Consider the following 22,590-nt stretch of genomic DNA (forward strand, 5'->3'; position numbering starts at 1 on the left):
GTTCCATCTGTGTGGTTGCAAATGGCAAGATTTCATTCTTTTTGGTGGCTGAATAATATTCCATTGTGTATATATACTGCATCTTCCTTATCCATTCATCAGTCAGTGTGGACACTTGGGCTGTTGCCATAATTTGGCCATTGTTGATAAAGCTGTTATAAACATCAGGGTGCTTGTATCCCTTTGAACCAGTATTTTTGTATTCTTTGGGTAAATACCTAGTAAGGCAATTGCTGGATCGGTCAGGTAGTTCTGTTTTTAACTGTTTGAGGAACCTCCATACTGTTTTGCAGAGTGGTTGCACCAGCTTGCATTCCCACCAGCAGTGCAAGAGGATTCCCTTTCTCTGCATCCTCCCTGATACCTGTTGTTTCTTGTGTTGATGATTTTAGCCATTCTGACAGGTATGATGTGATCACTCATTGTAATTTTGATTTGTATATCCCTGATGATCAGCGCTGTTGAGCATTAATAAAGTCCAGTTTATCAGTTCTTTCTTTCATGCATGGTGCCTTTGGTGTTCTATCTAAAAAGTCATCACCAAACTCAGGGTCATCTAGGTTTTTTTCTATGTTATCTTCTAGGAGTTTTATTGTTTTGCATTTTACATTCAGGTCTGGTCCATTTTGAATTCATTTTGTGGAGAGTATAAGGTTTGTGTCTAGATTCTTTTTTTTTTTTTTTAAGATTTTATTTATTTATTTGACAGAGAGAGAGACAGAGCAGGAACACAAGCAGGGGGGGTGGGGGAGGGAGAAGCAGGCTCCCCGCCGAGCAGGGAGCCTGATGCGGGGCCTCATCCCAGGACCCTGAGATCATGACCTGAGCCAAAGGGAGACGCTTAACAACTGAGCCACCCAGCCACCCCTAGATTTTCATTTTTTTAATATGTGGATGTTCAGTTCAGCACCATTTGTTGAAAACGATGTGTTACTGCTTCGTTGTATTGCCTGTGCTCCTTTGTCAAAGATCAGTTGACTAGATTTACATGGGTCTATTTCTGGATGCTCTATTTTGTTCCATTGGTCTATTTGTCTGTTCTTTGGCCAATACCACGCTGTCTTGATTACTGTAGCTTTATAGTAAGTCTTAAAGTTGAGTACAGTCAGGTCTCCAAATTTCCTTCAGTATTTCGTTTATTAGTATTGTCAATTCTGGTTCTTTTGCCTTTCCATAGAAATGTTAGAAAAGTTTGTTGATATCTACAAAATAACTTGATGGGACTTTTGACTGGGATTGTGTTGAATGTATAAGTCAAGTTGGGAAGAACTGACACTTTGACATAGCGAGTTTTCCCATCCACGGACATGGAATCTCTCGGTTTATTTGGTGCTTTGATTCTGTTCATGAGAGTTTGTGGTTTTCCTCACATAGATCTTGTACATATTTGTTAGATTGATCCCTAAGTATTTAATTTTGGGGGGTGCTAATATAAATGGTATTGTGTTTATAGTGTCAAATTCAGCTTGTTCCTGCTGGCATATATAGGAATGCAGTTGACTTCTTTATATTAGCCTTGTACCCTGCAATCTTGCTATAATCATTTCCTAAATTATTTTTTAGTTTATGTTTTAAGTCTGGATTTATTTGATTCATTGAATGAACTTGCACATTTAAAAATTGCCTATTTTGTGTCTGGATATTGATTATGCAGAGACAAGTAAAACATTGTATCTGTCGTTGAGAGGCTTACAGCTTGGTTGGGAAGATAGACGTATACATACACAACTGCAGCGAGGTGTTTCAGTGTCTCTGTGAGAAGTCTGCAGAGTAGAGTGGGGGCATATAAATGAAAGTGGTCACTTCTCCCTGAGGGGCTGGGTGTGGGGAAGGGCCAGGAAGGCTTCCATAGAGAAGGTGTCCCTTGAGTCTTGGAAGAGGAGGGTGAAGGAGCGGGATGTGGTTCATGAAGGTCAGGAGGACCAGTGGACTGAAAGGCTTGAATCTATAATATTGTCTAATATGTGCAGGAATTGTAAGCAGTTAGACCGTTGAGAAGTAGACAAGACCTAGCTCATGGTGGCTTGCCATTCTAAGGAGCTTGGACTTCATTCCTTGGTTGTTGGAGCTCTGAGAGATTTAAGCAGTAACATGACTAGATTTACATTTGGAAAAAATAACTCTCACAGCATGTGGAGGATAGATTATTTAACTGGTATAGGCAGATCCAGTTGAGACTCTTAGTGATAGTTACAAGAAAAAGACGAGGAGGGCGTGAACTCGGCAGTAGCCCAGGAGTATGGAGAGGAAGTAAGAGATAATAAAGGAATAGACTCTTTAGCACTTAGTAATTGCTTGGATAGAGTGGGGAAGGCACAAGTAGTCTAGGATGTTTTCCAAAGTTATGTAGTGAGATGAGGGAGTACAGGGAGAAGAGTCATATTGGCAGGAAAGCAGATGAGTTCAGTTTTGGACATGTTGTGGAATGTGTAGGTAGAGAGGTACTCACTGAGTTCCTGGATATAGAGGCCTTAAGGCTGTGGAGAGCTGATGCATCTTCACACAAAGATGGGGCGGAGTGGGTGAACCTGAGATATATTTTGGAAAGAAAACAAGATCAGCTAATGGATTAGATTGGTGGTAGTGCCGAGGGCGTGAACATAATTTAGGTAAAGAGAAGGAGTGTGTTGAGGGAAATTATTCTGAAATGCTTACATTAGAAAAGAAGAATAAAAATTCTGAGGTGAGATTCCAGCTGAAGAAGTTGGAGAAATTGAAGGGTTTCTCTGAGTAAACCCAGAGAAAGCAGAGGGAGAAGCATAATAAAAAATACACGTAGAAATGACTGAAATAGGAAACAAATTATTTAGACACAGTCTACAAAATCAAATACTGGTTCCTTGAACACATCAGTGCAATACAGCTGTGGAAAGATTGGTTAAAAAGACGAGAAGACAAACACATGAAAACATTTGTAGTGAAAAAAAATCCCTAACTACAAGTAAATAGTGAACAAATCACAAAATTATACTGTCCAGAAGTATTAAAAACCAATATCAAATGGGTAGTTTCCTAGAGTAACACATCTTATCAAAACCGACTCAGTAGAAATAGAAAACATAGACCGACCATCATTAAAACCATGATGAAGCAGTTAAGCTAACTCACCCAGGTATAAAATCAAAGAAAAACTTGGTGAATCCAGGGTTTGTTTGTTTGTTTGTTTGTTTGTTTGTTTGGTCAAGGTCTGTTAAGCTTCAAAGAAATAAAAGCTAATATCTTATACACGTTTTAGAAGACGCATGTCCGGACAATTCAGTTAATTTTGTGATACTAGGATGACTTAGTCCTTCTAGTCAAGGAGAGTGTGATCATGGCTGATCATTTTCTTATGTCTTATGAATAGATATTAAAAGATGTAGATAAAATGTGGCAAACATAAACCAGTCATGTAGTTTTAAAAAATCGTGATCATGTTAAGTTTATCCAAGGAATGCAAATATGAGTCAGCATGAGAAAATGAACATAGTTCATGTCAGCAGATTAGAGAGAAAAAATTGATAAGTTGCAGATAAAGCATTCATTAAAATGCAACACTTGTTTATAATGAAAGTCTCTTTGCAAACTTGAAATGGAAGTGTACTTCTTAACTTGAGGGGTTTCTTTCAGAAACCTTTAACATCTACTGTATTTAACAGTGAAACGTTTAGAGGCAATTCCTTTAAAGGGAGGAATCTATTGCCGCTTCTATTCATCATTTCACTGAAGATTCTAGTTAAAGTCGTAAGAAAAAGAAATCGGGGCTGGAAAGGAAGAAATACTTATTAGCTTGCAGTGTGACTGTCTACACAAAATCCAAGAGAAGCTACAAATAAGCTAATTAGAATTTAAAAGATTTCAGCAGTGTGTCTGGAATCAAGATCAATATACCAAAGTCTGTTTGCTTTTGTATACATTAACAATAGAAAATGTAATTTTTAGGAGATGCTGTCAGTGATAGTTGCGTAAATCAGTATGTCTTTGAATCAGTCTAATAAGATGCATAAGATAAAGTTAAAAAATTACTGAAAAAGAAAAGTGGACCCAAATAAGTGGAGAGAGATACCCTTATGTTCATGGACTAGGGAACTCAGTGTCATAAAGATGTCACTTCTTCCCCAAATTAATGGTCTATTTGGTACAATTCCAGTTTAAATCTCAACAAGATTTTTCTGGGAACTTTACATTTGGCACCTAAAATTCATATGGCAGGGTAAAGGGCCAAGAAGAGCTAGGACAGTTTCGAATAAAAGTAAAATGGTAGACTTCTTGTATTAGATGGCAAAATTTCAGACAGCATGGTACTGAGGTGGGGAAATGCAGATATCATGATGGGACACGAGAAAAAGCTTAGAAACAAACCTACATTCATGTGGGAGCTTGGTATATAAGAGAGATAGCATTACAAATTCATGGGAAATCCATGTTCAGTATAAAACCATGTTCAATGAATGGTATTGGACAATTGGCCACCTGTATAGAAAAAGATTAAACCAGAAGCCCATGAGATTCCGGAATCCCAAATCAATTCCAAGTAGATAAGAGACTAAAAATCAAACTGTAAGACTTGTGGAGAAAAATAATGAAAAAAAAATATATATCTTTTAAAGATTTTATTTATTTATTTGACAGAGACAGCGAGAGAGGGAACACAGGCAGGGGGAGTGGGAGAGGGAGAAGCAGGCTTCCCGCGGAGCAGGGAGCCCGATGCGGGGCTCGATCCCAGGACCCTGGGATCATGACCTGAGCCGAAGGCAGACGCTTAACGACTGAGCCCCCCAGGCGCCCCGAAAAAAATATTTTTGACATATAAAGATACTGAAGGGATTCTCGGATAATACATACATACACATAATCATAAAAGGAAAGGGGTGATAAATACATTAAAATCAAGAACTTTATAGCTATCGAGGAAATGCAAATCAAACCACAGTGAGTTACCACCTCACACCCATTAGGATGACAATAATGAAAAAGGCAATAACAAGTGTGGGTGAAGTGGTGGAGAAATTGAAACACTCATTATACACCTGGTGAGAATGCAGAGTGGGGCAGTTGCTTTGGAAAATAGCCTGGCAGGTCCTCAAAAGGTTAAGCCTGTGGTTACCGTATGACCCAGCAATGCTGTTCTTAGGGTGTATGGGACAGATACAGCCAAGAGAAATGGACACCTATGTCCGCACAAGATGTTACACATGCATGGTCATAGCAGCATGATTCATAATAGATAGAAAGTAGAAATATGTCTATCAACTGATGAATGGATATGCAAGATGTATGAATAAAATATTTCATACAGTGGAGTATTTTTGGCAACAAAATCGGATGAAGTACTGATACATAACTCCTGAACATTAAGGAACATAAAAAGAACTCCTGAATATTAACGAGAAATAGACAAACAACGGGTAAGTAACCAAAAGATTCAGGCCGTTTACCTAGGAAGAACCTAAATGGCTGATAAAGAAGTGAAAAGATCCTCAGTGTGAGGGAGATGCAATTTAAAATAATGATGAGATAATATTTCACATCAGTCTTGTTGGTCCAAGTCAATAACATTGCTTTAGAATATCAAGTGTTCAAGTATTGGTACGAATGTTGAGAGATGGAGCGAGCCCTTTCGTGGCTGGTAGGACTTGGAGAGCTGTCTGACATGCCCAAATCAGGTTGCTGATGCGCCTACCCTGTGACCTAGAGCCCCTCCTGTGCGTGCTGCTGCAGGGCCTGGGTGAGGGAAACTGGGAAGACCCTCACTGGCCTCCTCAGTCCAGGAAGACTCAGCTACGGTTGCATACTATACAGCTGGTGAATTCAGTAGACTTAGATCTACGTAGATCAGCAGATAAATCTCAGAAACAATGTGAATGAAAATAGTATATAAGAATATACTCAATATATCATTTTTCACAAGTTTCCATATGCAATACCAGTAATTGTATCTGATTTTATAGGAAAAGTGCACAAAACATGCATGGATACTGCTCTGGGAAGAGCATAAAGGATATTATTTTCCATCTCAAAGGACTCTCGTGAGGACGAAGGAACACACAGCCTGGCTTATTGCAAGTGGTTGCTGTTAGTTCTTAGGGGGTGTTGATGCATCTTTTTCTCTCAAATTTAAAAGCTGTTACAGATATTTTTTTTAGTTGCTTTTTAAATTTTTTTTAAAGATTTTATTTATTTATTTGAGAGAGAGAGAATGAGAGATAGCACGAGAGGGAAGAGGGTCAGAGGGAGAAGCAGACTCCCCACTGAGCAGGGAGCCCGATGCGGGACTCGATCCCAGGACTCCAGGATCATGACCTGAGCTGAAGGCAGTCGCTTAACCAATTGAGCCACCCAGGCGCCCCTTTAGTTGCTTTTTTTAGTGTTGTGGTCTGTTCATGTATATAATTGCTCATTATGTGTCAGCTCCTGTTCTAGGGGCCAGGAACCAGGGCTAGAGCAGTGAACAAGGTTGGCAAAATTTCTGCTGTCATGGAGCTCAGAAACCAGGGGTGAGAGACAGCAAACAAGTAGAAAATTAATTGTACTCTTGACCGGCACTAAACAGTGTGAAAGAATTAAAGCAGGGCACTGAGAGGCGGGGGACGGACGGTGGTCAGGGAAGGCCTCTCTGAGGAGTTGACTATTGAGTGGAAACCTGCATTTTTTTTAAAAGATTTTATTTATTTATTTGACAGAGAGAGACATAGCAAGAGCAGGAACACAAGCAGGGGGAGTAGGAGAGGGAGAAGCAGGCTTCCCGTGGAGCAGGGAGCCCAATGTGGGACTCGATCCCAGGACCCTGGGATCATGACCTGAGCCGAAGGCAGACGCTTAACGACTGAGCCACCCAGGCGCCCTGGAAACCTGCATTTTAAGAAGAGCAAGCACCTGGAAATTTGGGGGGAAATACCTTCATATAGGAAATGTTCAGAAATTCTGAGAAGAATGAAATACTTAGGAATACATTTGGCAAAAGACGTGTAGACGTATACATTGAAAACCACAAAGCTTGTTGGAATACATTAAAACGCAAGTAAATGGGAAGGTTCATGGCCTGGAAGCCAGTATTGTTAAGAAGGCAGGACTATTCCCCAAACTGACCTACAGGGTCAGTGCAGTCCCCATGCAAGTCCCGGCTGACTTCCTTGCAGAAAGTGACAAGCTGATCCTAGAAAATCGCAAGGCCAGCGTTGCCAGAGCCCCGTGAGGGAGGACGGGAAGTTCCTGGACATACAGTCATTGAGGTTGGCAGGGCTTCTGCAATGTGAAACCCTGTGGGCCATGATAGAGCGGTTCCTGATCTCCTCGGTCTCGTGGGAAGCCTTAGGAGGGCTTTAAGCAGGGGAGTGGTACAGTTCAACATTTAGTACGTGTCTCTCTGCCAGTTGCTGGGATGGGCATGAGGATGGCGGAGAACAGGACAGAATGTCGAACCTTTCAGTGGTAGGAAATGAGAACACCTCAATTTCTTTTTGTACGTGTTGGCATGTATTTATGTCCTGTTATGGACCTACTTCAGCATTATCTTAAGTGGAAATAGCAAGTGCTATTATTAGTAGTCCTTATGGAAACAGCAAGTGTTCATTATAGAATAATTAGAAGATTGAAACGGAAAGAGAGAAATGCGTAGCTTTTAAGATCTTAGCACTTTGACATAGTGACAGTTCACATTTAGTGTTTCTTCCTTCTAGTCTTTGGAGTAGATTTATGATTAAATGTTTCTCAAGCTCAATAGTGAGTGACCTCCTCACCCCCCAACCCCAGGAAAGGAAACAACAGTGCGGGGGATCGCAGGGTTTCTTGGGGCGAGTCAGTCCATGAGTCTAATGATTAATCCCTTTCAGGTGGAGCTGATCAGAATAATGTTCAGCATCAACCCCCTGGAGAACCTGAAGCTGTACATCAGCAGCCGGCCTCCCCTTGTGGTCTTTATGATCAGTGTCAGTGCCATGGCAATAGCGTTCCTGACCTTGGGCTATTTCTTCAAGATCAAGGAGATTAAGTCACCGGAAATGGCAGAGGTATCGTATATTCTAAGTTCTCTCAGTCTGGCCAGACTTTACACAGTAGGAGAACACCCTTGGGCTCTCCACACACCTTTCTTTCTAACCTAGTGAGAAAGCAGCATTTTTTTCAGAATCCTGTCTTCCATCTCCCTGTGATTCACTTTGTTTGAAAGTATCTAGTCAGACAGCTGTTGATTTCAATAATGTTACCAGTTTCAATTACACTGTTTCACCAATGAAATGTGTATTTTGGAAAATATATTTGTAAAATGTGTCAAGAACATAGAGAACTAACATATTTGCTATTATTAAGTTAATAAATCATAAATAATTTAAATTTATTATTAAAGTCTTAAATTAGCTAATTGCTATTTTTAAAAACTAAACATTTGTTATTTTGAAGCCATATGTCATATGGAGTTCTGTTTAGCTGTACTGATAGCTTTTTCGTTGCCTGAGAAGGGACGCTAAAGAAATAGAAAGCTGGATCTTATTTCCAAATATATTTGTCTTTTTTTATTAAGCAGAACTTCAGTTATCTACAAATTTGCTTTCTAGATTTTACACTGTGGTCAATTTAAATAAATTATTAGGGTATTGTTCTTTAAACCTAAATCTAGGCAAATAATAGTTTGAACATTCATAATACAGATTTTATAAAGGTGTATTTTTGCATATACAAAGAAAACAACACAAAGTTAACAATTCTTATTTAATAGAGCTGAATGATAATGTGCCTATTAATAAATGTATTTTACGTTTTAGAAATTATGCTGAATTAATGATATGGTAAATTTACTCGTGGAAACGGTTTCTTTTAGGATGAATGAGTTCCTGCCTTAGTTGATTCCTGGAGTGCCTTCTCTTATCCTTTTTCTTCTTGAGTGTGTGCCTTGGTGGGAGTGGGAATGGGCCGGGGATTGAGATCGCACTGTTCCTGCCTTGTGTAGGAGAGGAGGGTTCTACTGGGGTAATGGGGATCATGGCTTGCTCTGTGCTCCGTGCTCCGTGTTCTCTGATCCTCGAATACCTTGGCCGGAGGGGCCACCTTCACAAGTGAACTCTCTCACACAGTTTAGGTAACAAGTTTTAGCTGTTTTCTGCCATTGAAACCCTTTCAAAGAGTTTCTAACCAAGAAACAGACTGGCTGGCTCAGTTCTCCCTCTGTTCTGACTCTGCCTGAATCTTTAAAGGTTGTGCAAATAGGCTGCACCCACATTAGGGCTGAAAATGAATATTCTAGTCACAATCAGGCCTCTGCAGCATCCTGGCATTGCTTTCCCTCAGAGCCCGAGGCCATGTTGAACACTTGGCCAACACAAGTGATTAAGAGGCAGCCTGGATAATTAGTCCTTAATAATCGAAATGGGGCCTGACATTGGCTTTGGCTGACTGTTCAGAATGGACTCGAGGTCTGCGGGAAAGCAGTGCCAAGCTGCTGCAGAACTTTGGTTATGATTAACTTAGTGATTTTATTTTCAAATGAGGACCTTAGGAATATGGGAAAAGTTTGGGGCTATGAATCAAAAAACTTAATCCTGCTTCTGCCTTCAACTGTGGAATGTAGAGAGTCCATAAGGTTGCTCTGGGCTTCAGTTCCAGTTGCAGTCTTAATAAATGCCATGTACTGATAGACTTGATGCTCTAAAGGTAGACCCGCTCGACTGCTTGAGGATTGCTCAGATGGCTTTTTTTTCTTTTCTTTCTTCCTTCCTTTTTTTTTGTAATGCAGCAAGGAAAGGGTTTTTTCAAGAGGTAGCCTGATGAGGGGACAAGAGAGTAAGTCTCAGCTCTGCCTCCCTGAAGGAGGGTCACGGGTATCAAGTGGCATTTTTAGTCCAGGCTATAGTGTTAGAGTAATTGGAAGTGTAACCTGGTTTGTCTTCACATTTGGCAACTTTTTGTAGACTCACGTTGCCTGGAGAAAGAGGTTATATGTGACAGCCTAGGCTAGTTCGTTGTTGCCATTTCAGCCTGAGTTCATCTTTGCTTTTCTGTGAAAATTAAATTAAAATAGAACCAGGTGGGTACTTTACTATGTTGGTTTCAGTTTAATCATGACATAATCATCTGTATGTATTTTTAAAATTGCTTATGATTTAAACCATCAAACAGATATTAAGAGATGCCTGAAGACATCTTTTTTCCTCCTTTTTGAAATTGTTCCTGTTTTAAGGTGGCCATGTTTCAAAGTCCATGACAAGGGGGAAAATGGACCGCGTGAATATTGGTATTGACTGCGGTTTTGCATTCTACAGAGAGAAAGCAAGGTGTATAGAATTGACCTTTTGAGGAGTTATTTTAAGGCAGCCTTATGTATTTATTTTTTTGCTTTTATTTATTTACGTAATCTCTGCACCCAAGGTGGGGCTCGAACTCACAACCCCTGCTGAGATCAAGAGTCCCATGCTTTCCTGACTGAGCCAGCCAGGAGCCCCAAGGCAGCCTTATTTAAGAAAACAAAACAAACAGGGCGGGTCGCAGCAGCTCCGGGCGACCGGGCAGCCCAGCTTCGCGGAGGCCCTCCGCGTGCCGCGGCCCATGGGCGCGGCCCGCGCCTGCCCCGCCCGTTCGATGCCCAAGAGGAAGGTCAGCTCTGCCGAGGGGGCGGCAAATAAGGAGCCCGAGAGGAGGTCGGCGAGGTTGTCAGCTAAACGTGCTCCTGCAGAAGTGGAAACAAAGCCAAACAAGGCAGCAGGAAAGGATAAATCTTCAGACAAAAAAGTGCAAACAAAGGGGAAAAGGGGAGCAAAGGGAAAACAGGCTGAAGTCGCTAACCACGAAAAGAAAGAAGACTTACCTGCAGAAAATGGAGAAACTAAAAATGAGGAGATGAAGCAGGAGAGAAAGAAGCCAAGTCTGATTAATACCATAAACCATGTCTTATCAGTGGTCCCTGTCGCCCTTCTTGTACAATCCAGAGGAATATTTTTATCGACTATTTTGTAAATGCAAGTTTTTTAGTAGCTCTAGAAATGTTTTTAAGAAGGAGGGAATGCCACCTCATCCCATTTTTCAAGTGTAAATGCTTTTTTTAAGAGGTGAAATCATTTGCTGGTTGTTTATTTTTTGGTACAGCCAGGAAATAGTGGGATATTGAATGTGGGAGGCTTTGATTGTCTTGGGTGTCAGCTCAACATTCCATAGCTGGGGTAGTTTTTATATCCTATAATACCAAGCATACTAAATGGCAATTTGGAGTCGGTCGTGCATTTGCTGTGTCTTGAATATTTTAAATTACTTCTATTCCCACGTTGTTTTTGGTAGAATTGTTTCCTAAAGAAAACCACTCCTAGATCTTGGCTCTCCCGGTCCGAGTTCTTGTGCACTCTGTAACATCTTGGTCGTCGTAGTCCGGGTTTCCTAGTAACTCTGTTAATGTGCTGTGCAAGATTGAGAATTTGAGTATGTAGTGTATATGATATTAAATTGTGAATTAATGGGATTTAACAATGTAACAGTGTATCAGCATTTGAAGATCTTGGTACTTGATATACTGTTAAGGAAAATTTGCCTCCAGATTTTAAGCTGGAAGGTCACTGGAATAACTTTTCGAAAAGAATCACAACTACATGGTTTTTTTTTAGATTTTCGGTATGTACGTTAAGAATTGTGTACAAATTGAAATGTCTGTACTGCTCCTCAAAATAACCAATAAAAACTCAATTAAGAAAACAAACAAACAACTAATCATGGGGCACCTGGCTGGTTTAGTCGGTGGAGCGGGTGACTCGATCTCGGGATCGTGAGTTTGAACCCCACGTGGGGTGTAAAGATTACTTAAAAATAAAGTCTTTTTTTTTTTTTTTTAAAGATTTTATTTATTTATTTGAGAGAGAGAGAGAGCACACGAGAGGAGGGAGGGTCAGAGGGAGAAGCAGACTCCCCGCCGAGCAGGGAGCCTGATGCGGGACTCGATCCCGGGACTCCAGGATCATGACCTGAGCCGAAGGCAGTCGCTTAACCAACTGAGCCACCCAGGAGCCCTAAAAATAAAGTCTTAAAAAATAATAACTAATCATAACTGCTAAGTGAGTTTGGATTAATGCTTTTAATGTTTTATTACTTTCATTCGAGCTTTCTTTTCAAGTTTGCTTCTGAAGCTAGATCACTTTCTACAGGCATAATATGCTATTTTTTTTTTTTACACATTTTCTTGAATAAGTTGGTTTAATCAGCTGGTTTAATACCTCGTGCCGATGAAGAGTTCACATTTTGGGTTGCTTGGAAAGCCAGCACTAGGATGTCAGTGCGAGGGGCTGCTGGCTGGGTCATCACTGTCACTGCCAGCGCCGAGCTCTGTGGCCCCGCGGCCCCCCCGGCGGTCACGGCTGTGGAGTGCCGTGACAGGCCGCACTTCCAGACCGCTCATACTTCCTTCCCTCTGTTCCCTATCACCGCAGGATTGGAATACGTTTCTGCTGCGGTTTAACGATTTGGACTTGTGTGTATCAGAGAACGAAACACTGAAGCACCTCACAAATGACACCACAGCTCCGGAGAGCACGGTGACCAGTGGGCAGGCCAGAGCGTCCACCCAGTCCCCACAGGCCCTGGAGGACTCGGGCCCAGTGAACATCTCCGTCGCGATCACCCTAACCCTGGACCCGCTGAAACCCTTTGGAGGGTACTCTCGCAATGTCACCCATCTGTACTCCACCATTTTAGGGCATCAGATTGGACTTTCAGGTATGTGAGTGTAGCCATTTTCCGTTCAGATTTTCTTAGGCAGCAACTCTTCCAAGACAGAGTATTAGTAGTATTTGGTTTTTCCTCATCAGATTATTTTTATTTTTACATGTCTCCCCTTCTCTTGAGTTTGAACTAAGTAAAGCCAAGAAGGAACTGTGTCTGCTACATCTTCACTTAAAGTGCTGGGTAAATAGTAGGCTCTCAATAAAAGTGACTTGAGAAGAAACTTTGAGGCCCACTCTGGTTTTAATATTTACAAGCGCAAAATTGTTATTCAGGTTTTTCATCTTAGAGTTTTCAGTACATACTACAGATATTGTTACTAGTCTGCAGATTTTCAAATGCCCACGTTAGCACTGTGCTAGCTGCCGAGAAGAAGTAGAAAAAGCCTAAGATCTGGTCTTGTCAATTGGAATTTTAGGATTATGGCAGAGACAAGGGTAACATGAACTAATATTTATCAAACACTTAACAATAGTTCCTGGCACAAAGGGAATGCTGTATTAAGTGCCAGCACCCCTCGCAGCGGGGAGCCTGCTTCTCCCTCTGCCCCCGCCCCCCGCTTGTGCTCTCTCCCCCTCCCTCAAATAAATAAGTCTTTAAAAAAAGTAATAACATCTATAGAACATTGAGCACTGCCCTTTGACCTATAGTACCCTCTGACCAGGACAGACTGTAAGTGATTCAGGAGAATGTTGAGAAAGTAGCAGAAGCTGGAATAATTAGGAAAGGCTTCCTACGGTGGCCTAGACCTTAGAAGAATAGTCTTTGGTTCTTTGTTACCAAGAGCCTCTGAGTCCTTAGAGGAACTTGGGAGTGCCTGGCAGCCTCCTGCTGGCTTTTATGGGTGAGAGCTATTCCCACGGGAATGAGGCAGGGGTGACTTCTGGGCAGCAGGTGGACCTTCTCCTGCTGTTATTAGAACACCTTGGTTTTCATTTTAAGCTTTTTTATCCCTTACCAGTTCCCTGACCTTCCTGAAGTCTGTTAGACCCCCTGATCTTCAGTCTGCTCATATGTGAAAGGGGAACAGTATCGCTTCTTTGGTCGTGTTTGTGGGATACCGGTATGTTTTATGTGAAAGGATACGTATAAAAGCAATTTGGAAATGGCATGAGTGCCGCGCAGGTGCTAAAACGGTGGTGATAATAACTCACCCAGCCCCCCGCTTTCCGCCTTGGGCACTGGGGGGGGGCCCTTGATGCCTGACCATCTCCAGGCCCTGGCTAACAGTGGCCCCTTGCCGTTTGCCACACTGTGGCTCTCCCAGGTGAGCAGGCCTCAGCGTCCGGCTCAGAGCTCTTGGTCCTCAAATCCCACAAAGGCAGATGTCTTGCTTCTATGAGCTGATAGGGGATTCCTGGGTGGGTTTGAGTCCGGGATTCATTGACATCCCAGAGCATAATAAATATATGAGTTCTTACCTTTATTTACCAACGCCTCTCCCTCCCCCCGCCCCCCCCCATTTCTCTTTCATAGGCAGGGAAGCCCACGAGGAGATCAATATTACCTTTACCCTGCCTACAGCTTGGAGTTCAGACGACTGTGCCCTTCATGGTCACTGTGAGCAGGTGGTGTTCACCACCTGCATGACCCTCACAGCCAACCCTGGTGTGTTCCCCGTCACTGTGTAAGTGTTTTCCTGACCCCGGTGGATGCGCGTCAGAAGCTCCATTTACCATGAGTGTGACTGGGGTGCTTTAGCAGATTTCTCAGGATGCTTGCAGTAAATTACTGTGTAGAATTGTCACAGCCAGACCTGTCTAAAGGATTATTTAAGTTGAGGGCACCTGGGTGGCTCAGTTGGTTAAGCGACTGCCTTTGGCTCAGGTCATGATCCTGGAGTCCTGGGATCGAGCCCCACATCGGGCTCCCTGCTCAGCAGGGAGTCTGCTTCTCCCTCTGACCCTCTTCCCTCTCATGCTCTCTATCTCTCATTCTCTCTCTCTCAAATAAATAAATAAAATCTTTAAAAAAAAGGATTATTTAAGTTGAATTTGGACTCGTAAAGGTAGAACTTTGGCATATAAGTATCAGTGAGGGAGTGCTTCAGCAGGTAGTAGAGGCATCTCTTTTCCTCTCTTCCCCTGCAGACAGCCACCACACTGTGTTCCTGACACGTACAGCAACGCCACGCTCTGGTACAAGATCTTCACAACTGCCAGAGACGCCAACACAAAATATGCTCAAGATTACAATCCTTTCTGGTGTTATAAGGGGGCCATTGGAAAAGTCTATCACGCTTTAAATCCTAAGCTTACAGTTATTGTTCCGGACGTAAGTGAGAAAAATCGTGTGTGTGTGTCTGTGTGTCTGTGTGTCTGTCTGTCTCCCAGTATCTGGGAACTGTTATGTAGGCCCTCTTTACCTCCTTGCGTTAGCTTAGCCCATGCCGTTCTAGATTTCCAGCTGGGCCGGGAGACTGGGTGGAGTAGTGGAGGCTTGGAAGAATGTGCCACCCTGTTAGTTAAGGAAACTCTGCATCCGTTCTTCCTTTTCTGCTTTGGTCACCAGTGGTTATGTTTGTCGAGCAGCCGCCCTGTGCCTGACTCATAGGGGTCACAAGGGATGCTTGTACCGTCTGCTCGTTCACACGGCCACTCAGGGAATAGTTGGTCATTGTCAATATGAGCAGTAAATAGTTTGGAATTCTAGAAAGGTAGAAGTAAGTCGGAGGAGATCAGTCTTTGGCTAGATATTGAGGGCTGGGTAGGTTTTACTTAATAAGGAGGAAGACACCGTTATCTGGACCAGTGGATGATGGGCTCATTTGGCTTCCTGCTTAGACTTGAACCCATTTTTAACAGACTGCACTGATTTTTGTAAATGTCCGTACTTTTCTTCCTGTCAGTATATGGTAGGTCGATTTCTTCTTGCCTGATTGTTTTCTCTTTCTAGTATCAAGTTGTAGCAGTTGGTAGGCTGGGGCCTGCGGGAGTGAGCAACAGAGATCAGGCTGGATGCTGGGCAGAGGCCAGGGTCCAGAGGCCATTTGTGCCTCCTAGACTTTTTTTGGGCTGTAGGGTCTTTGTAAAGCAGTATGTGAGGAAGACTGGTCTGCCCACCTGATGGTGCGTTTATGGGATGGAGCCCAAGGATGATGTGTCATGGCCTGCGGGGGGTGTGTGTGTGTGTGTGGTGTGTGTGTGTGTGTGTGTGTGTGTGTGTGTGTGTGTGTGTGTGTGTGTCTCCGTCCGTGTGTGTGTGTGGGGGGTGTGTGTGTGTGGTGTGTGTGTGTGTGTGTGTGTGTGTGTGTGTGTGTGTGTCTCCGTCCGTGTGTGTGTGTGTCTCCGTCCGTGTGTGTGTGTGTGTCTCCGTCCGTCCGTGTGTGTGTGTGTGTGTGTGTGTGTGTGTGTGTCTCCGTCCGTGTGTGTGTGTGTGTCTCCGTCCGTGTGTGTGTGTGTGTCTCCGTCCGTCCGTGTGTGTGTGTGTGTGTGTGTGTGTCTCCGTCCGTCCTGCAGAGGGTGTGTGTGTGTGTTGGTGTGTGTAGGTGTGTGAAGGAAAAGGAATGGAAGCGTGGCCGGGCTGCAGCACCTGGCAGACCTGGTGACTGACCACATGTGGGAGGTCAGAGAGGAGTGAATCAAGGGCTTGGAAAGTGAGGGAAACACAAGGAAGCTGCCCATGGGGAGAGGTCTTCTTGGTGGGGGAGTAATGAGGAATCGGGAACCCAGGCTTGGGCTGTCAGAGGGAGAGGACGGAAGAGAAGGGTAGGGGTTAAAGCCTCTGGGTCTCTGGGGCTTTCCGGGGAAGGGGGGGACCTTGGGGCGGGGTGCTCTTGGGCAGTGTGGGAGTGAAGAAGCCAGGGCAGGGGGCTCCCTTAGGAAGGAGTGGGTGGCCCCAGGAACACTGTCTTTACTTAGATCTAGTTTTAAAAGTTTAGAAGAGAAAAAGAGAAACCTGTCTCCTTCCAGTTTAAGAATTAAAGTTGAGGCGAGTCTAGAGGTTATGAACCCTGTTTCCAGAAACCTGGCATTAAAATCTTCTAGTAACTCAGTGCAGATGTTTCTGGTTTATTCTCCTTATCCAGGATGACCGTTCATTAATAAATCTGCATCTCATGCACACCAGTTACTTCCTCTTCGTGATGGTGATAACAATGTTTTGCTATGCGGTTATCAAAGGCAGACCCAGCAAATTGCGTCAGAGCAATCCTGACTTCTGTCCTGAGAAGGTGAGCAGTGGATGGGTGTGGCCCAGTACTTTGCTGGAGATCTCTGTAGACAGAAAGCCCTGCTTAGTCCTTATTCCCTTTATCGTGGGTGGCTCCTTTTCTCCAGAGAAATTAGGTCCTGTCTTTTTATCAGAAGTAGTCTGCCCTCAGCCTAAATCGTGGTGTTGGATTTTCAACCACACACCCACTTCTTAGCTGGTGAAAGGTACTGAGTGGGAATTGTTCTCAAAGTCCCATGGGAGAGCAGCGGATCCTGAAGGGCTGCTTCCTTCAGTTTCTGTCAGCTTGAGAAATCATCTCAGAATCCTGATCATGGTTTCAAATCCGATAACTCTGTCTCAGCATGGGCGTTCCACTGGATCGGCCGCTTCCTGCAGGAGACTTTTAAGATTTCTATTCATTCCCTGCTAAGAGATTTTTTTCTTAGGGATTTAGTAATTCCTCTGCTCGATAGATGCATGCCGTGTAGCTCCCTAGTGTTTGGTTGGAGACTGGAACCCAATAAGGCTGCTGGTGGGGCTGAGTTACCGGGGCTTTGCTGTGTGATGGGTTTGCTCATCTTCTTCTCTTCTAGGTGGCTTTGGCTGATGCCTAATCCCACAACTGCCCGTTTTCTAAGAGAGACTGAGAGAACCATAATCATTGCCTGCTGAACCCAGCCTGGGCCTGGACACTCTGTGAATATATTATCTTGCAATGTTGGGTTATTCCAGCCAAAGACATTTCAAGTGCCTGTAACTGATTTGTATATATTTATAAAGATCTATTCAGAAATTGGTCCAATGATGCACGTGCTTCGCACTGGGTGCAGCCGGAACCCTCAGCCTCACCTGCGGACTTGGTGGGACGACCCTGCGCAGCGCCAGAGAGGATCGTGATCTCAGTGCCACGGGGCAGACCATGCTGTCTTCACCAAGGTCACGGGAGCATTTCATTGCTGGTGGGGTTGAGGTTTGCTTTGGTTCTTGTTTCAGCCCGATATGTACAGAATGTTTGAAACAGTCTGCACCTTTGATGTGATACTGCATTTCCAAAGCCACCAGTCCATTTTGTGGATTTTATGTGTCTGTGGCTTAATAATCATGGTAACAACAGTAATCCCTTTTTCTCCGTTTTGCTTGCAAGGAAACATGCCTATCTTTCTTAGTTTCTTGTTTTGTTTGTTTTTTTTTCTTTGAAAAGAAAAGTAAAATAGTCACGTTTTAATACTACTCTAGTTAGGACAGACTTGTGCTTTTTATCTTGAGTAAAAAGTTAACTGTTGAAAAATCACCTACATGGTAAAGATCTAAGTTTCATTTTCCATACGGATGGTGAGGAACCTCGTCTTGTGTGAGTTGAGTGTGGGCACAGAATGTTCCACTGTCGTCTTCTCCTCTCTTGTCCCTTCCCTCCATTATAAAAGTTGAAGCAGCGTCCTCACTCAAAAGAGCTTAAAAATTAAGTAAATGGCTCTAGAGTAGAGTAGAAATTAGCTGTTCTGTTTTCTGGAATGCAGATGGCAGTATGGAAAAAGAAAGATGATTCAGTCTAATAGTTGTGCAAGAGTTTCTTGTCTTCTTTGAAGAGGGAGTGGATTTTCTTTCTTCCTTTTACTTTTTGCATATGTCTGTGTGCAGTGAATATATCTTCAAAAGGAAAATGGCAACTGGTAGATCAGTGACATGAAATGGTGCCTGTGGAATTGGAAGGAAAGCAGCTCTGATCTGCCATGTATGAGGAAAACCAAAAGCATTTTTCTTTCCTGTGGCATTTTGATGATCTCGGCCCTTTATCCCTTTTTCCTTCTAATCCATCTTCTTGTAAAAAAAAAAAAAAAAAAGCGTTTTCTTTTCTAGTCCTTTCTTACTGTATTCTTACTGTTTTTCATAATAGCTCTTTGCCTTAATAACTTACTGTCATGACTGACTTCTGTGTTCTCCCAAGCAATGTTGTAGAGCATAAGGGCAGTTAAGACCTTGGACGTCAGTACTTCTTTCCCTCAACTCCAGGTCTGTAGTCTGTTCCAAATTAGAATCGGTCCTGCAGTCTGAAATAATTGGCCCAGAACATGTGATCCCAGGCATTCTTGAATGGAAAACAATTGTGGGCTCTTACTGAAGATTGTTAAAGTAATCACTGTAGTAACTTAATATGTTAATACTCCCCCTTTTTTCCCCCTTTTGGTACATTTCAAGCACAGTAATCATACTTGTCTATCCAGTTTTTTTTTTTTATGAGCTGCTTACATGATGCACGGCTAACCTGTTCATTTAGTTTTCTCTTTAGAGACTTTGAGACTTTTACTAGACAAGATGGAGAAAGAGCCATTTGGCTTGGCCTTTAGAAACATCAGTATCATTAAGACCACCCGACTTTAGGTTAAGCTGCTACTGAATTCATAATGTCCCAGTGAAGTGGAGTTAGAGGGAGAGATTTAGAACTGGCAGAGTACCGTAAAAGGAGACAGGTGAAGAAAGTCAATTTCACTGGTTTGTTCAGTCCAGCTTGTGGCTAATATTAATTACCCTTGTTTTAATTACAGGAAATGGCTGGACTCTGTAGCCAGGGGAGGAAGGACTCTGTTAGACATGAGGGAAGGAAGTGCCAAAAATGCCTGGACAGTATGACTTGTCCTGAGGCCAGGACACACACTTTAAAATCCAGCATTCACTCTAGCAGGTAATTTCTCAAAGATCTTATGGAAACCCAGAGTCAGGTGTCTGAAGGAAAGTGGGGAAGAGGAGAGGCCATGGACCTGGGTGAAGAGGTCTAGGAACTGAAGAGACTCCCATGGAATCTCAGGAAGCCCAGAGTCCTGTTCATACCCAGGCATTTGCAGACGAGGCCCGGTCCTCCGCCACATCTTGCTGAGGGACCTCAGGGTCAGGAGAGCGTCCCACACAGGGCCCAGGTGCCATTCCGAGTGACCCCGCCCGGGAGCCCCGGTGCGTTCTCAGGCATCTTGGACTGGAGGTCCAATCAAAGGTTAGCAACTTACTATTAAATGGTTGTTTCAGATCATATTGATCTCTTTCCTTTTTCCTTTTGTCCTTTCACTGTATGACTTGAATCAGTTTTGATTCTATTTGTAAGTTTTTCTCGTCACTAGGAGCCTGCGTTTCGGTTGCATTTTCTTTGGCAGTCTGTAGGGATTCAGCATCCTGGTTTTCAACCCTCCTGCAGGCACTGTGGGGTTACGAGGGCCAGAGGACCCATCTCACTTACCTTGCATGATGGTCAGTAGCTGATCTGTTATGGCATTCACTCCCAGATTAATTTTCCGTGTTTGAAATATGTGCATATGTGCTTTACAGAATAAAACCTCTGAATTTATTTGCCGTGTCTCCCATTTCCTGCCATCTGAGGGGTGTTTTCTAAGGGAAGAACATCTGCGATAAGTAATTGAGGGTGTTTTGCAAGCTGTTCTCTCCAAGTGTCCCCCGTCCTCAGGATGTGGGGTGGGCCGCGTTTCCTACTCAGCTGGCCTCAGCAAGTACCTGGCTCGTCTCCCCGTGAGTACAAAACCTCTTTTAGTGCACTGGGTCAACAGGTCCTCACCGGCGTGGCCCCAATCCTGCCCAGAAGTAGATAAAGTAAGGAATACAGACCACTAGGGAGCATTTGCGTAGCTATGGGCTTTTGAAGACCCCCTTCTCAGTTACACAAGCCCTGGCGTGCACTTGGCCTGAGTTACGAGAAGCAGCCTTCCAGCCTGCTCTGCCTTCTCCTGCTACAGGGCTCCCACACGTGCTGGGCTTCCTTTGCCAGGACGCTGCGTACTCTGCAGTTCTTGTGAAGGCGGATCGTGTTCACTGATGTGAAGTCTCCTCTGTGGGACAGGGCACCGCCACAGGCCCATCTGTTTCTACCTACTTCACCTTTCCGGCCTTCTCCCTCTCTCAGGGCTCGAACACTCCACTCACAACACTGTACCACTCCCCGCTCCCTCCCTGTCCTCGGAGATTCGTGTGTTCTGCTTCTTCATCGCAGCACAGCTGAACGAGAGTCCTTGGACAAGGAGAGCTCACATCTTCCTTCTGTCCGCTCTGTGAAATTTGACATATGCCAAGTCCTCAAGTCAGGTTAGCGATGGTGCTTTGAAACCATTTCATGTCCCGGGGGGCACATGGAGCCTGAAATTGCTCAGAATCCCAGACAAGCACAGAGCACAGAAAAACCCACAGACCTGGGGAACAGGGTGGAGTCTGGTCCAGGTCTTTGTGAGCTTGCTCAGAGAAACTTCCTCTCCCTCGAGAGCGCCTATTTTCCTTCCTCTTCACTTCTGAAGACTCCAGACTCCTCCTACCGGGCTAGTTGTTGATTATGGGTGAGCCAGAGTGGTCCAGCCATTGTAAGAACTGATGGCCAGTGTAGTGCTATGTCCAGGGGCAAAGGGGATCGCGTTTTGCTTTTGGTTTTATGCAGACTCTTCCCTCCAAGCTCTTGCTCACTCAGTGACAGATATTTCAGATAACAAATACCTCCCTGTTCCAGGAGCTGGAGGTACAGCAGCACCTGGACAAAATCCTTTCCTTTTTTTTTTTTTTTTTAAAGATTTTATTTATTTATTTGACGGAGAGAGACAGAGCTAGAGAGGGATCACCAGCAGGGGGAGCGGGGGAGGGAGAGGCGGACTTCCCGCTGAGCAGTGAGCCCGAGGCGGGGCTCGATCCCAGGACCCTGGGATCACGACCCGAGCCGAAGGCAGACGCTCAACGACTGAGCCAGCCAGGCGCCCCAAGACTTGTCATTTTGGCACTTCCTTCTAGTTGGCGAGACCATTCTTAAACAAGTATTTATAATCTAATGGCAGATAGTGATGAGACACAGAGTCTTGCCAGGCTAGAGGCTGATGACCGTGAGACTTCGGGGGAGTCGCACGCGGATGGCACCTTGGAAGAGACCCCGGTGCTCCTTGCAGGGTGGAGAGGGGCGGCCTGCGGGGACTTCTGTCCCCCCGCCCCCCCCCCCCCCCAGGACAGGATTCCTCTGGGCTGTTGCTAGAGAGGCCCCGCAGGGCTGGCCTGCCGGAGGCCATGCGGGGAGTGCTGCACCACTGTCCATTCTGGGAAGAGGGTTCTCAGACCGGAAGTCCAGCGTGGCAGGAATGAGGCCCGGCTCCAACCCCACATGCCGGACAGCTCTGGCAGAGGGGCTTGAGCCCTCCGTGACCAGCTTCCTCATCTGTAAATACGGATGACGACACTAACGGGCGCGGTGGGGATACAGCAAGTTCATACCAAGGGCTTCGACCAGTGCCTGGCGCTCTGTAAATGCTGATTATAACCAAGTGCTGGGGGGGGAGGTGTGTAAGAGTGAGGCTGGCGGGTCAGTTCCGGGGGCTGCCTGCGCCGGGGCTGCTGCTCACTCGATGCCCGAAAGGAAGTTACGTAGTGGAAATGAACATCATGACCCACAGCGATTATTTTTAAATTTTAGTTCCTTCTATTTAATTTAAAAACTGAGCTTGACCACTAAATTGATTACACAGCCAACTAATGGAAGGCAGCCTGCCGTTTCAAAACCACCAACCTGGATAATATATGGGAGCCCTTATGGCAGAGATATTTCAGAGTCTGAACTCCACGATTCTAGCGAGCAAGAATTCGTGTTGCTATTTTGAGAAAGCTCCAATCTCTCTGGGTCCCCAAACTTGGGAGCCTGACATCTTGAAATCACATTGACCACACCTTCATTTTAAAGATGAAGTAGCTATTAATCTGAAAAAAAAACAATTTAAAAGAATATGAAGGCAGGGGCGCCTGGGT

The 22,590-nt window shown here is 44.2% G+C and overlaps 1 protein-coding gene and 1 pseudogene across 3 annotated transcripts in view; both read left to right on the forward strand.

The window, feature by feature from the left end:
* Nucleotides 1–20,155, forward strand: part of TMEM248 (transmembrane protein 248) — a 42,162-nt gene extending 22,007 nt beyond the window's left edge. For both annotated transcript variants that reach the window (XM_027611823.2, XM_027611824.2), the window contains exons 2-7: nucleotides 7,812–7,988; nucleotides 12,378–12,663; nucleotides 14,146–14,296; nucleotides 14,760–14,943; nucleotides 16,697–16,840; nucleotides 17,415–20,155. In XM_027611823.2, coding sequence (XP_027467624.1) covers nucleotides 7,812–7,988; nucleotides 12,378–12,663; nucleotides 14,146–14,296; nucleotides 14,760–14,943; nucleotides 16,697–16,840; nucleotides 17,415–17,435 — 963 coding nt within the window. In that variant the 3' untranslated portion in view covers nucleotides 17,436–20,155. The remainder of the gene's footprint in view (nucleotides 1–7,811; nucleotides 7,989–12,377; nucleotides 12,664–14,145; nucleotides 14,297–14,759; nucleotides 14,944–16,696; nucleotides 16,841–17,414) is intronic.
* LOC113932527 lies at nucleotides 8,940–11,695 on the forward strand (annotated as a pseudogene). Its single transcript, XR_003523097.2, has one exon. The product of XR_003523097.2 is annotated as a non-histone chromosomal protein HMG-14-like (transcript).
* Nucleotides 20,156–22,590: the final 2,435 nt, after the last annotated feature.

The sequence above is a fragment of the Zalophus californianus genome, chromosome 10 (assembly GCF_009762305.2).
Source record: "Zalophus californianus isolate mZalCal1 chromosome 10, mZalCal1.pri.v2, whole genome shotgun sequence".
NCBI lineage: Eukaryota > Metazoa > Chordata > Mammalia > Carnivora > Otariidae > Zalophus > Zalophus californianus.